At 41.3% G+C, this 13,708-nt stretch overlaps 1 protein-coding gene across 1 annotated transcript in view; it reads left to right on the top strand.

The window, feature by feature from the left end:
- Window positions 1-4,175: 4,175 nt before the first annotated feature.
- The window catches only part of sec23a (Sec23 homolog A, coat complex II component), an 81,818-nt gene continuing 72,285 nt past the window's right edge, over window positions 4,176-13,708 (top strand). Inside the window, exons 1-2 of the mRNA XM_048600083.1 lie at window positions 4,176-4,296; window positions 12,465-12,706. Of these exons, the coding sequence (XP_048456040.1) occupies window positions 12,486-12,706 (221 nt within the window). The 5' untranslated portion in view covers window positions 4,176-4,296; window positions 12,465-12,485. The remainder of the gene's footprint in view (window positions 4,297-12,464; window positions 12,707-13,708) is intronic.

Raw genomic sequence — 13,708 nt, 5'->3', positions numbered from 1 at the left:
CAGAAATTGTCTGTTCCTTTCTGGGTCAAGAGTGCAAAAGGAACAGTAGCTAAACCATGGCTTGTGAGGGAAGTTACAGATGCTGTCAGATGCAAAATAGAGACATACCAATTGACAAGAAAAAAAAAACAGACTTGAGGATTGGGAACAGTTTGGAAGTCAGTAAAGGAGGACCAAGATATTGATTAAGAAGGAGAAAGTACAGTATGAGTGCAAGCTTGCAGGGACTGTTAAGAACTGACTAAAAGTTTCCATAGGTATGTAAAGAGAAAAAGATTGGTGAAAACTCATGTAAATCCCTTAGTCAGGAACAGGGGAATTTATAATGGGGGGAAAAGAAGAAATGGCTGATGAACAAAACTCAAACATCTATCTTCACAAAGGAAGACATGATTAACATCGAATGATGGAGAACATGAAGTTTAGGGACAGGGAGGAACTGAAGGAAATCTGTTTAGTCCAGAAACTGTTTTTGAGAGATTGAAGGTTGATAAATCCCCAGGGCCTGTTGAACTATGTTCCACAGTACTCCAGACGGTGGCTCGAGAAATAGTGGATGCATTGGTGATCAACTTCCAAGATTCTTTAGACTCTGGAACAGTTCTTACAGATAGAGTATAGCTAATGCAGCCCCACTATAAAGAGTAGGGTAAAGAGAAAACTATTATAGACCAGTCAGTCTGACGTCGGTAGTGAGCAAGATGCTACAGTTCATTATCAAGAATATTATAGAAGTGCACTAAGAAAACGGTGGTAGAATCAGACAAACAGTCTGATTTACAAAAGGGAAATCATGCTTGACAAATCTTCTGGAATTCTTGGAGGATGTAACGAGCAGAATTGATCAGAGGGAGCCAGTGGATTTCAGAAGGTTTTAGGCAAAATCTCACACAACAGATTAATATGCAAGATTAAAATGCATGCAATTGGAGCTAGTATTGAGACGGACAGAAAATTCGTTAGCAGACGGGAAACAAGGAATAAAAGATAACACAGTATGGAGCTGGAAGAACACAGCAGGCCAGGCAGCATCAGGGGAGCAGGAAAGTTGATGTTTTGGGTCAGGTTTTTCCAGCTCCATACTGTGTTATATCTGACTCCAGCAAGTGCAGTTCTTGCTATCTCACAAGGAATAAAGGGTCTTTTTCTGAATGGCATGCAGTAACTAGAGGGGTACTGCAGTAATTGGGACCCCAGCTGTTCATAATATGTTAATAATTTAGATTTGGGAACTAAATATAATATCTCAAAATTTTAAGATGACACAAAGGATGCAGAGATGTTGAAATGTGTTTTGGACAACCTGACTAAGTGGGTAAATGTCGGACGATGTGGATAAATGATAGGTTATCCACTTTGGTAGCAAAAATTATTATTTGAATGACGGTATATTGAGAGAGGAAAATGTTCAACGAGACATCAGCATCGTCTTGTACCAGTCACTGAAAGTAAGCATGGGGGTGCAGTTGGCTGTTTCATAGAGGATTTGAGTACAGGAACAAGGATGTCCGACTGCAATTTATACAGAGCATTGGTAAGGCCACATCTGGACTATTGTGTGCAGTTTTGGTCTCCTCATCTGCGGATGAATGTGCTTAGTGCAGAGAGAGCACGGTGAAGATTTACCAAATTGATTCCTGGAATGGCAGGATTAACGTATGAGGAGAAATTGAGTTGGTTACAACTGTAAACACTGGTGTTTAGAAGAATGAGGGGTGTCTCATAGAATTTTATTGGTTTCTAACAGGGTTAGACAGGTTAGATGCAAGATGGATGTTCCTGGTGGTGAGACAGTCCACAACCAGGGGTCACATTTTAATAATAGTGATGAGAATTTTTTTTTCATCCAGAGAGTGGTGAGCCTGTGGATTCACTTCCACAGAAAGTGGTTTAGGTCAGAACATTATGTTTTCAAAAGGAGGCAGATATACTCTTGTGGCTAAAGGGATGAAGGGCTATGGGAGGAGACCAGGATCACCAAACTAGCAGGAAATGCAGCCTAGGACAACAAGAAACCTGCCTGAGTACCAGCTTCATATCCACAGGATGTGCTTTCCAGGAGCCTTATGCCCCCTGATCCTCCCATTCTCAAGCCCCACCATTTATTCATTCATTGGAGGTCCCTCACAGATGAGGATGATTCTCTTCAAATCTCAGGGCGAGTCCATAGGTGGCTGTGCAGACCAATGCAACTTCTGCAGGCTCTGTAACACTTGCAGCAGAAGGTGGTTGCAGGAAGGGGTGGGTGGGGCATTGGTGTGGCAGCACGCTCCTTATGCTGTTTTTGCCTGGCTTCGCTTTTTTCTGACAGTATGTCTCAAGGTTCCAGATGCTCGTCTTCCACTTTAGACTATCTTGGGCCAGTGATTCTCAGAAGTATGTAGGAACGCTGCACTTTGCCACTGAGGCCTTGAGGGTATCACCGAATCGCTTCCTCTGTCCACCTGAGGCTCGCCTGCTGTTTCAGAGCTGAGAGTAGAGCACCTGCTTGGGGAGTCTCGTGTCAGTCATGCAGATGACGTGCCCAGCCCATTGCAGCCGATCAAGTGTGGTCAGTGCCTCGATATTGGCCTGTACCAGGATGCTGGTGTTGGTGTGTCTTTCTTCCCAGTGGCTGCACAGGATCTTGCACAGGCAGTGTTGGTGGTACTACTCCAGCACCTTAAGGTGTCTGCTGTAAACAACCCACATCTCAGAGCCGTATAGGAGGGTGGAAACCACCTTGGCTCTGTAGATCACGAAAGTGGTGTCAGATCTGATGTTGTTCTTGAACACCCTTTTCCTCAGGCAGCTGAAGGCGGAAGATCCAGGTGGTGCTGGATCTCTTCATAAATAATTGCTTTGGCCGACAGGGCACTCCTGAAGTATTGGAAGTAGTCAACTTTCCTGTAAGGCCTCCCTGAGGACCATGAAGATTGGGCATTTGTTCCACAATACCAGGCCAGTTTGGTGGATATTCAGGATGAGACCCATGTTCTCATATGCCTTGGTAAAGGTTTGAGTTGTTGACTTGTTGGCTTGCCGAACTGGCTTGTTTTTGTTCAGATGTTTCGTCACCGTGCTAGGTGACATCATTAGTGGAGCCTCCGATGAAGCGCTGTTATTCTACTCCACTTGGAATTTATACTGTCCGGTCTGTTATGGTGAGTACTGTCATTTCTGGTTTTGATCTGTATCGGTAAAGGTGGTAACGATGGCCTGGAGTACGTCCTCTGAGATTGCACATTCTCAAGCATCGTTCGCATGCTGCAGCTTGATGACAATGCTTGGGTAGTTTTGGCTTGAAAGTGATGGAGGTTGAATCATTTCCTGCTGGTTCTATAAGTTAGCTCCACTCCAGCAGGGAGCTTATTGGCAGAGGTGAAGCATTGCAGTGAGGTAGATCGAGAACTGTGTTGGGACTATGATGCAGCCCTGCTTGATATTGGTCTGAATGGGGTGAGTGGTGGTGTCATTACTACAACTTTGCATGTTTTTGCGGTGCAGGCGAAGGATGATGATAAAATTTTGTGGTACAATCAAAGCAGAGAAGGGCACTCTATTATGCTTCCTCATTGACAGTGTCAAAGGCCTTTGTAAGATTGAAGAAGCCCTGTACAGGGGTAGGTTCGTTTCTCTGCATTTCTCCTGCAGCAACAATCACATCTGTTGTGCCCCTCTGTGGCTGAATGCCACACTGCAATTCCAGGAGGAGTTCCTCAGCCACAGACAGGTGCCATTGAGTTTTGCTTTGCTACTCTCTCTTTTCTAATTACATCGCCCCAAAGTATGTACTTTTGCGGACTCTGGTCTTGGAGTCATCAATAACGATTGGTTTGCCCGCTTCAGAGACCAGTGAGAGAGATCGGTCAAGGCTGGAGTAGAATTCCTTCTTGTGCTCACCTGCTGCATTGATCGTCGGTGCATGTGCTCCGCATACTGTGACACACTGGTTCCTAACGAAGTTGAGTCTGGGTGGTATCATGAGGCATTCGCTTATTCATTCCCACCTCCAGTCCTGTCTCCGCCCGCTGTTTGGCCTCACCTTCCTCTGGTCCTCCCCTTCCCTCAGCCATTGCCCTGCGCAGTAGCCCCACCTTCTCCCCACCCAAGCCCCGCCCCCACCAGGTGCTCCACCCACGGCGCTAGGCCCCGCCCTCTGACCCGCCGCCCCGCGCCCTGGCCACGCCCCCCACTGGGCCGGAGACTCCTCCTGTCGCTACGTGGCAGAATCTGCCATATTGACCGCGTCAGCTGTGCGTACGGAGCTGGTAACTGCAGTGCCTGAGGCCGGAGGCTGTGACAGGCCTTCTTGTGGTGAGTGGCTGTTGTTGCCATAACCGGCACCGAACTTAGACCATGGTGGTGGGGTCATGCTGCACTTAGAGTTACACTCCGGATCCCGTAGCGGTTTGGTTCTGTGCGTGAGCTGCTCAGTTTCACTGGGCTCCCGGTTGTGAGGTGCCTGCTAATACTGGATCCCTGAGTGCAGGGTGAGAGGTGCCTTGTGTCACTGAGATCGGGGGACACGGGAGGGTTTGAAGTGTGCTCTGTTACTGGGCAGTTGGTGGAGGGTGAACGATGCCTGGTATCACTGAACTCTTAAGGTTGGGGGTGTCATTGGGCTCGCGGGTAGGGGTTTGAGGTGCCCGGTGTCATTGGGCACCTCACATCTTCCCACCGCAGTGAGGCCAGAGACACTGGGTACTTTACACCCACCCCGCATTCCATGATACTGGCCTCGGGGAGTCGGGTAGGTTGATTGGGGCGGGGGGTGTGTTTGTGGGAATGGATGTGAATAGACAGTGTAAGTTGCTCGGAGTCAATGTCCGAGGAGCGTGTGATGGATTGGGCAGGCACAGGAGAGCGTGAGGTGCCAATGACACTGGGTTTGGGTGGACAGGAGGGGTTTGAGGTACCTGGTCACTGGGCTGAAGGTGGGTGTGGGGTTTGGAGTTGGAGAAAAGGGTCTATGGTGCTTGATGCCCCTGGAATTTTGTCATTAGGATTGGTGAGATGCCCAGCATCACTGGATTGCCTGTGTGTCTGTTGTCATTGGGCTGGTGGAGTAGGGAGGGACTGAGAAGGTGGTTTGTGTCAGATGTTGGTGAGATGTCTGATATCACTAGTGTGTGGGTTTGTAAATGTATGTAAGGTGTTGTTTATATATGCAAGGGCTGTAGGAGATTATGTACGAAGTTCCTCTGTTCTTCACCACAAAACTGTCTTAGGTACGTGGGTTTTTCTGGAGTAGCCTATGATCTATTGGTTGCTCCAGTATCTGTGGGAATATGAGAAATCTACATGATTTGCATGTTATCTGGGATTTTTGACTGATGCCGTAATTTAAAGTTAAACAGGTCCTTGATTTCAGTTGAAGGTCAGGTTTTCACTGCTAGTTCTGATCCTGGGTCCTTGGTTCCCTCCTGAATTTAAACTGAGGTCCTGAGGTCCATTTATGGCAGAGGTTGGTTAGTGCAGGTAATCCTGTGAGTACCACTGTGCTGACCAGCTGCCGCTGGATGAGCCTGGTCAATCATCAGTGCTATAGAAGTAGTAATTTTAAAAATATTTTTCAGTTCATTTTAAGATTTTTATTTAACAATGTTGGACAATTTCAGCAACTTAAAATGACACTACACTTCAGTTTAGAAGAGTACAGGTATAATGTTTCAATTTTGTTCTCTGCAAAAAAAGGCTCAGTAGAACATCAGTCATTTTTTAATGTTTAAGTTAAAAGTCACAATTTTCAAGAACGCAACCCTGACTTTAGTTGAGGCCAATAGTACTGAAATGAAAGAAATATACACAAATACCTGTTTTACCAAGAATCCGTGTTAAGTCTTTGGATAGTGGCAAGGACAAGGCAGATGTTGCAAAAGAAGCATCACTGGGCTAAAGCAAATGTAGACAGAATATTCCCGAAAGGGCTACATTTGTTTAACATTGTGTTTCCATTTGAAGTCCTTGGAGAAGTAGCGGTTTCAATTGCTAACAAACATGTTTTTTGCTGAAATACTTCAAAACAGCACCAAGATCTTTTTATACAATTATTATTGGGATGTAACTGAGCAAGTCGTTTTAAAATTTGCTAACATAAATCAATATAATTTTAATACGTCCTGTTGTGCACTAGTATTAGGGCAATATTGTTTTGTAAATTTTGTATTCTGGAACTTATTTAACTACATCCCTGTTGAAAACTCTTGAAATGCTTTGATTTAGTATCTGTCTCTGAATAGGTTTCTACTTAATATTTAATTACCCCAGGCCTTTGTTTTTATGTTCTTTTTTACTACCTGCAGACCCTCCTTCAACAACTGCCTTAGCTCTTCTAATTTCCCTTTTTGCTTTTCTATATTGTTATGCTATAGTTGATTTTCTTGACTAGCTTTTATCTTGACTCTTATTTGAATTTCTTTCCTCTTTTAAAGGACTCCAGCTCTTGCAACTCTTTGTACCTTGTGGAGCTTGTACCTATATCATCTCTTGCTTATCCATTGTCCATATCCACTAAATTTTCTGTCTAGTTTATCTCAGTTTCTGTTTATTTCATAATCATTTTTTCAGCTTTTATATGAAATGTAATTTCATTATAGTTAAACTTGTTAAGTGTTTTCTACATTTTGCTTTGCCTACTTGCCCTTTCTTAATTTTTGATAACTGGATCTGGCACTTTTTGGAAAAAACATAAGCACAGGCATAAAGCAATCTCAGTTACATCGTAAAGACACACCTGTACTAAATTGACTGTATCTTTACTACTCGTTATTTTTCCCTATCTCTGAATAACGAAAATCATTCATTTTTGAAGTATTCTTGCTGTTTTTATGCACCTCTTCCACTATTTTCTTTCCGTTGCTTTCATTCTAAATTCCATGCAAAGTTGAACTTTTGAATTATCCCCATGATCATCCATGTGATTAAATATTTTATTAATCATGTCACCACATTTCGCCTTTTTTATGATCTAATACTTTTTTGTAACTAGGAATATGTAGCTTACAGTCGTGCTTTAGCTGAAGCAACATTTCTGTTAAATAATCTCTCTGTCAATGTTTGTATATTACATCGCTATCTTAGTGTAGTTCATCAATTTTAATCTCAGCTCTTTGTGCATTTCTAACTCAAATTTCTTCTCTTTGCAGATCTTTTTTTCTCCCTACTGCTTGTTATAAATTGTTTGTAACTTTCTGTTTTACCCTTTTAGCCTTTCTGCAATTATTGTTCTTGCTGTCAGTTCCTTCCTCATCTCCCCATCTTCCTCACCCCTGACTATTGTTTTAAACACCTGCTCCACAACGCTGTTTAGTCTTCCACCAATAATTTTATGCATAGGAACATGAGTGGGCTATTCAGTCCTTTGAGCTTTACCTACTATTCAGTACGATCATGGCTGATGAAGCACTTTAATACCTTTTACTCATGCCATCAGTGTAACTCTGCACACCATTGATAATCAGAGATATGTCAATTTCTACCTTAAACATGCTCAAAGACTAAGCCTCCAAAGGGTAAGGAATTCCACAGGTTCACAACCCTCTGAGTAAAAATATTACTTCTCATCTTGGACCTAATTGGTATCTCCCTTATTTTTAAATTGTACCCCCTAATTCTAAACTCCCCAACCAGGGGAAACATGTTAACTACATCTACCTTGTTCTATCCCTTAAAGTATTTTGTAAGTTACAATGAGATCACCTCTCATTCTGTAAAACTCTACTGAATACAGGCCCGGTTTGCCCAGTCTCTCTCCATTGGACAGTCCTGCCACCCGGAAGCAGGACCGGTGAACTTTCACCGCACTACCTCTATGACAATATCTTTCCTGAGATAAGTCCATCAAAATTGCATACTGTACTCTGAATACAGTCTAACCAAACCTGTAGACAATCGAAGCAAGACTTCAGTATTTCTGTACTCGGATCCTCTTGCAATATAGGCTGATATTTCAGCCTTCCTGATAGCTTGTTATATATACATATTTGCCCTAAGTGGCTTATTAATGAGCACACCTATGTCTCTTTGTTCACTACTTTTAGAGTCCACTTTTATGCTTTTTTTCCTAGATTGCATTTATATTGTATTCTCACTTTCTTTATCAGTTTCTTGGTCCTCCTTTGTGTTGAATAAACCTTCCAATCCTCAGAATTGCTGCTATTTCTAGCAACATTACAGGCCTTTTTAAAATTTATACAATCCACTGTTTGCCACCATTCACTGGCCATTTGAGTTTGTCAATGAAGGTGTGAAGAAACTCTGCACTAAGCCTCCTCCAACTTTTACCAGTCACCATGGCTTTAACGCTACTACTACCCACATGCCTAACATTTCTTCCTTTGGCTTGAAGAGGGTGTTTAGGCAAGTTTGAACTTCACTGATTATTCCGTGATTTTGCACTACCTTTTCCTGCAAGAAAACAAGACATTGCTGACAGTCTTGTGAAGTGTTTTGAAGATTTACTTGTCATAGTTAAATAGTGCAGGTCTATGTCAGATAAAAGGAGAGATTAGTGAGTGAGACAGAGTTTGTCATATACAGGAACTGTAGACAGGGAAGGCTATTTTGAAATAAGCACAGAATGCTGCAAAAGCTCAGCAGGTCTGGTAGCATCTGGAGTTTCTCCAACATACTGTGTTATTTCAAAGTTTCACAGTATTTTGCTGTTCAAGGGCTATTTTGAGTTGAGGCTGCCCCTACCCCCTCCCCTCCCTATCTTCTGCACATAAAATGACTTTTTCCTAGCTACCATCAGTTCCGAGAAGGGTCACTGGATCTGAAACGTTCACTCTGATTTTTTTCTTCACAGATGCTTCCAGACCTGCTGAGCTTTTCCAGCAACTTCTGTTTTTGTTCTTTATAGCTTAGGAGTTTCTTTACAACCGTAAAGACAAAAGCATGTAGAGTTGAGGGTGATATAGTCACGTGACTAGAGTGACAATTTTAAGGCCTGTGCCATGGATGGTAGCTCTGACTAAAATGCATGGCATCTGTTTTTAGGCTGTTCTTCATTATTAAATTTGGAAATGAGAGCTTAGGTGCAATGCTGGAAGTTACTGATAACTGAACTGCAGGGCTATTGTGATGCAGTAGTAGTGTCCCACCTCTGGGCCTGAATGTCTGTGTTCAAATCCCACCCACCATGGTGCTGTGTCATTACATATTTGAGCCAGCCGATTTAAAAAGTACTGAATTGCAGTGGCGAACTGCAGTCAGCATTGTGATAGCTCATAGGGAGACATAAATTAGCAGGATGGGCAAAAGTTTTAATTAAATGTTTGAACCATGAAGCGTTCTATTATTCCTATTAATCCAAGGCACAGCTGCTTCTTCCAACAGTTCAAGTGAATTATCGAAGATTGTAGGATGTGAAGAATGGGGAACTTCTGTGGTGTTCACAATAACATTGTTCCCCCCATCAGTATGATAAGGAAATGAACAAATGTTCATTGCTGTTTTTGAAAATCTACAGATCACAGAATCACTACTGCAAACTGCCATTACAATCACTACACTTCAAATGAATTAGTTTCACATGAAGTTGTGCCGATCAATATGCATGCAAATTTTTCTAGTAACATTTATGTTACATTTTAAATAAGTGTCTCCATTTTAAAGTTTGCGTGATTATGTTCTTTCATTATATACGTATAAAATTTATGCATTTATTGTGGTGATATTTTGCAACCAACCTCTGGAATAAAGAGAATGCATTTGATCAAATTGGAAAATACTCTTAGATCTGTATTTTTTTTGGTCCACTGGTGAATATGTATCAATTAGTCTGCTGAACAGCATAGTATAAAGAATTCTTTTCCCCATTGTGACCCAACTACAGATGAAGCCGATCAGTAAAGTTTCCACTTTGATTTTGATAATAAAAACTGAAAGAACTGCAGCTGCTGTAAATCAAGAACAAAAACAAAATTGCTGGAAAAGCTCAGCAGGTCTGGCAGCATCTGTGAAGGAAAAAACAGAGTTAACGTTTCGGGTCTGGTGACCCTTCCTCAGATTTTGATAATACTGTATTACATAAGATGCTAATTTACGGTTCTTCACAGTTATGTTGGCGGAGTGTGGCTGATGCCTGTCCATAATTTTGATTGGTGTATTTGGAAAAAGGAGATTGTTCACTTTATAAGAGAATCCAAAAACTAATTTCCACTGTCTAATTATCTCATTCACCCAATGAACAGAGCTGAATGAATTTCTGATATCTTTAATTTCTTGTGAAGGGTAACAAAGTCTGAGTTCATGTAGAAGATCATAGAGTCCCTACAGTGTGGAAACAGGCCCTTTGGCCCAACAAGTCCACACTGAACCTCAGAGTGTCCCACCCAGATTCATCCCACCTAATCTACACATCCCTACAGGCAATTTAGCATGGCCAATTCACCTAACCTGCACATCTTTTGGACTGTGGGAGAAAACCGGAGCACCCGGAGGAAACCTACGCAGACACGGGGAGAATGTGCAAACTCTACACAGACAGTCGCCCGAGGCTGGAATTGAACCCGGGTCCCTGGCACTGTGAGGCAACCGTGCTAACCACTGAGCCACTGTGTAATGCCAACTCAACATGCAACTTCAATTGATTGAATAGTGTTATCCAGCTTTTCGGATAGAATCGAAAATCTACAATGTTTTGGTAACTTGAGATGCATTAGTGTAAATGGAAGGAATATTACTGGAAATAGTAAAATAAAAATCAACATTTTTTGATTCTTTTCAATAATTTGATATTTACAGAACATGATTTATGCATTTTGTAAGTTGGATGCTATATTTTTGATTATGTAAGCACTTGAAACGTTTGCTAAAATTCCTTATCAATTAGATCATTTCTCTTGAGAGAATCCAAGATCAAATCTTTGCTGGGGATTGGGCTAAAATCTAACTGCTGACTTATGATGCCCTTGTGCAAAATTCTTGTTGACCCAGTACTGACATTAAGCAGAATGTATAATTGCTTTTTTCCTCCAATCAGATAGTTGGATCAGATTTTCTCTGGTGTTCTCTCATTATAACTGTTAGTTGCTGTGCTTTTATCTTAATAACTTCATTAATAATAATCTCAGACCCATACTTTTAGCATTTCCTTGCTTTATTAGTCTTGATCTTCTTCCACAGTTTTTTCAAGATGTTTATGGCCCCTGTAAGGACGTTGGTGCCACTTAATTTCAGTAAAACTTTTCTTCCTACCAATGATGTATTTCACCCTGGCATCCAGAAGTCAATTTATCATTCTAACTGCCAGGAACAATTGCAACAAAGGCCATCTATACCACTAACTTTAGAGCACAATCTACCACTGTCCTATTCCAGTAATCTGCATCTTTCTGTCACCATCAATAAGAGCCTTGGCTCAGAAGAGACTGGCCCTTAGTAATATTCCTTTTGTTAAGCTTCATAAATCCTGGTGATTGTAGGATAGAACAGCAGTCAGTCTTAGCATACTTAGAAGAATTTGTTTGTAGAAGTGCACAGCACAAATATGCATTTCCTAAACTCAAACTCCAGTTCCAGTATATGCCCATTTATAGAAGCTGAAGGAAACCCCTAATTAATGCTCACCATCAAAATCCAACAAAATAAATACATATACAATTAACCACTATGTACCACCATGTTTGTTTGATACAGAGTATCCTTTGGATGGTTCAAGTTACTCGAAGGTCTCTGCACATTTGAATGAGCACTCACATCTTTCCTTATGCTATATCTTTGTTGTGAACCATTGGGTGACTACATTCTGGACTGTGCGATAAGAAAACCCTCAGCAAATGCTGTAGTATTTGGCTTATTATTGCTTAATCACAGAGATCCTGTGTTGACGCAATGTTTAGAACATGAAATATCCATCTTCAATTTGTAATTGTGTAAAATGGATGATAGCAACAAGAAGCCTATTTTACTTCTTTTTAAAGAAGTAAATCCATTGTTGCTAACACATATTTTACATTACTGGATAGTTAATTTATTCCATTTCATGGAAATTTTCATCCCTGGACACGTGAAAAATCCATGACAACCACATTTTATGTTACGCATTGAAGGTTTTTTTCATTCCTTTGTATCTCCATGAAAAATGTAGAGCATATAAGTCTGAACTCCTACTAGCACCAAACTCTCCTAAGTAATTTCAGCTTATCATAAATCTGAGTTTTAGGGCAAGCAAAGCTCTTGTCCAATGTTGCTTCAAGATTGAACGCTTTTCTGGCCTTGCACATCTACCTTTTCCATCTTATTGCTCAAGATTGAGCTCTTGCTACTTAGCTTAAAATCTTATTCAATCATTAATTAGTATGAGTTAAAATGTTGCAGGAGAAAAGCCACCATTAGAATTTGCATTTTACAATGTAAATCTTCATTAAGATTCACAGTACAGTAGTGCTTTCCAACTAGTCTCTTTTGAAGCCAGAATGTTTATACCAGTAATTTCATTTAGATACCTTTTTTAAAAATAAGGTTATTTTCTTTCACAGATTTAAGACTGTGAAGTCACCATGGCAACTTTTATGGAGTTCATCCAGCAGAATGAAGATCGGGATGGAATTCGGTTGAGCTGGAATGTTTGGCCATCAAGTCGTTTGGAGGCAACCCGAATGGTTGTTCCTCTGGGTACCTTGTTTACACCATTAAAAGAGCGACCTGACTTGCCTCCAATTCAGTATGAACCTGTGCTTTGCAGTAGAGCAACCTGCCGTGCAGTCTTAAACCCATTATGGTAAGTCAGTATTAGAGATTCAAACAAATTGACCAGTTAATATCTCTCAGTACAGCATTAGTAACAGCACTTTGTGAGATAATATATACTTTCTCTAAGATTTTTACAGATTTCATTTTGATGCAAAAAATTGGAATGTACTACTTAAAATGTGAAATAATATTAAACATCCTTGCAATTCACACAAAAATGAGCTGGGAATATTGCAAATTCTGGAGATGCTACTATAAAGCATCTGCAGAATTTGCAATATTTCCAGCTCATTTTTGACAAAGACAAGTGAACGTTTTGAATATGTACCTTTTGACTATATTTTTGTAAATACGTATAGGTGTGTAAACTTATGATGCAGTAACTGGGTATTGCTATTAATAAAGGGAGAGGTGAGGATAATTGCCCTTGATATCAAGGCTGCATTTGACTGAATGACATCAAGGAATCTAGGAAAATTGAGCAGGAATCAGGGTGAAAATTCTCAGCTGATTAGAGTCAAAACTGAGCACCAGGGTTGAATCTTCTGGTCGTTGGTCAGTGATCTCAGCTCCAGAACATCACTGCAGGAATTCCTCAGGGTAGTGCCTTAGGCCCTACCATCTTCATCAATGAACTTTCCATCATCATAAGGGCAGAAGTGAGGAGGTTCAATGAGGATCTCACAATGTTGAGCACCAACTCTTCAGATGCCATAGCAGCCTGAGTCCAAATCCGTTAATACCTGGACAATATCCAGGCTTGGGCTGACAAATGAAAAATAGCATTCAAATCAGACGTGTCAGCAACAACCACTTCCACCAGGGGTGAACGTAACCATCACCCCTTGTCAGTGAATGCTAGTACTATTGTTGAAACCCCCTCTAACAACATCTTTGGGGTTAGCATTGACCAGAAACTGACTACAAGAGCAGATTAGAGGCGAGGAATTCTGCAGCGAGTAACTCTCCTTTTGACTGCTTAAAGCTTGTTCACAATGTACAAGGCACAAGTCAATATGTGATGGAATTC

The sequence above is a fragment of the Rhincodon typus genome, chromosome 8 (genome assembly GCF_021869965.1).
Source record: "Rhincodon typus isolate 14 chromosome 8, sRhiTyp1.1, whole genome shotgun sequence".
NCBI lineage: Eukaryota > Metazoa > Chordata > Chondrichthyes > Orectolobiformes > Rhincodontidae > Rhincodon > Rhincodon typus.
The sequence above is the reverse complement of the archived record's forward strand: the minus strand, read 5'-3'. Positions and strand labels throughout refer to the sequence as shown.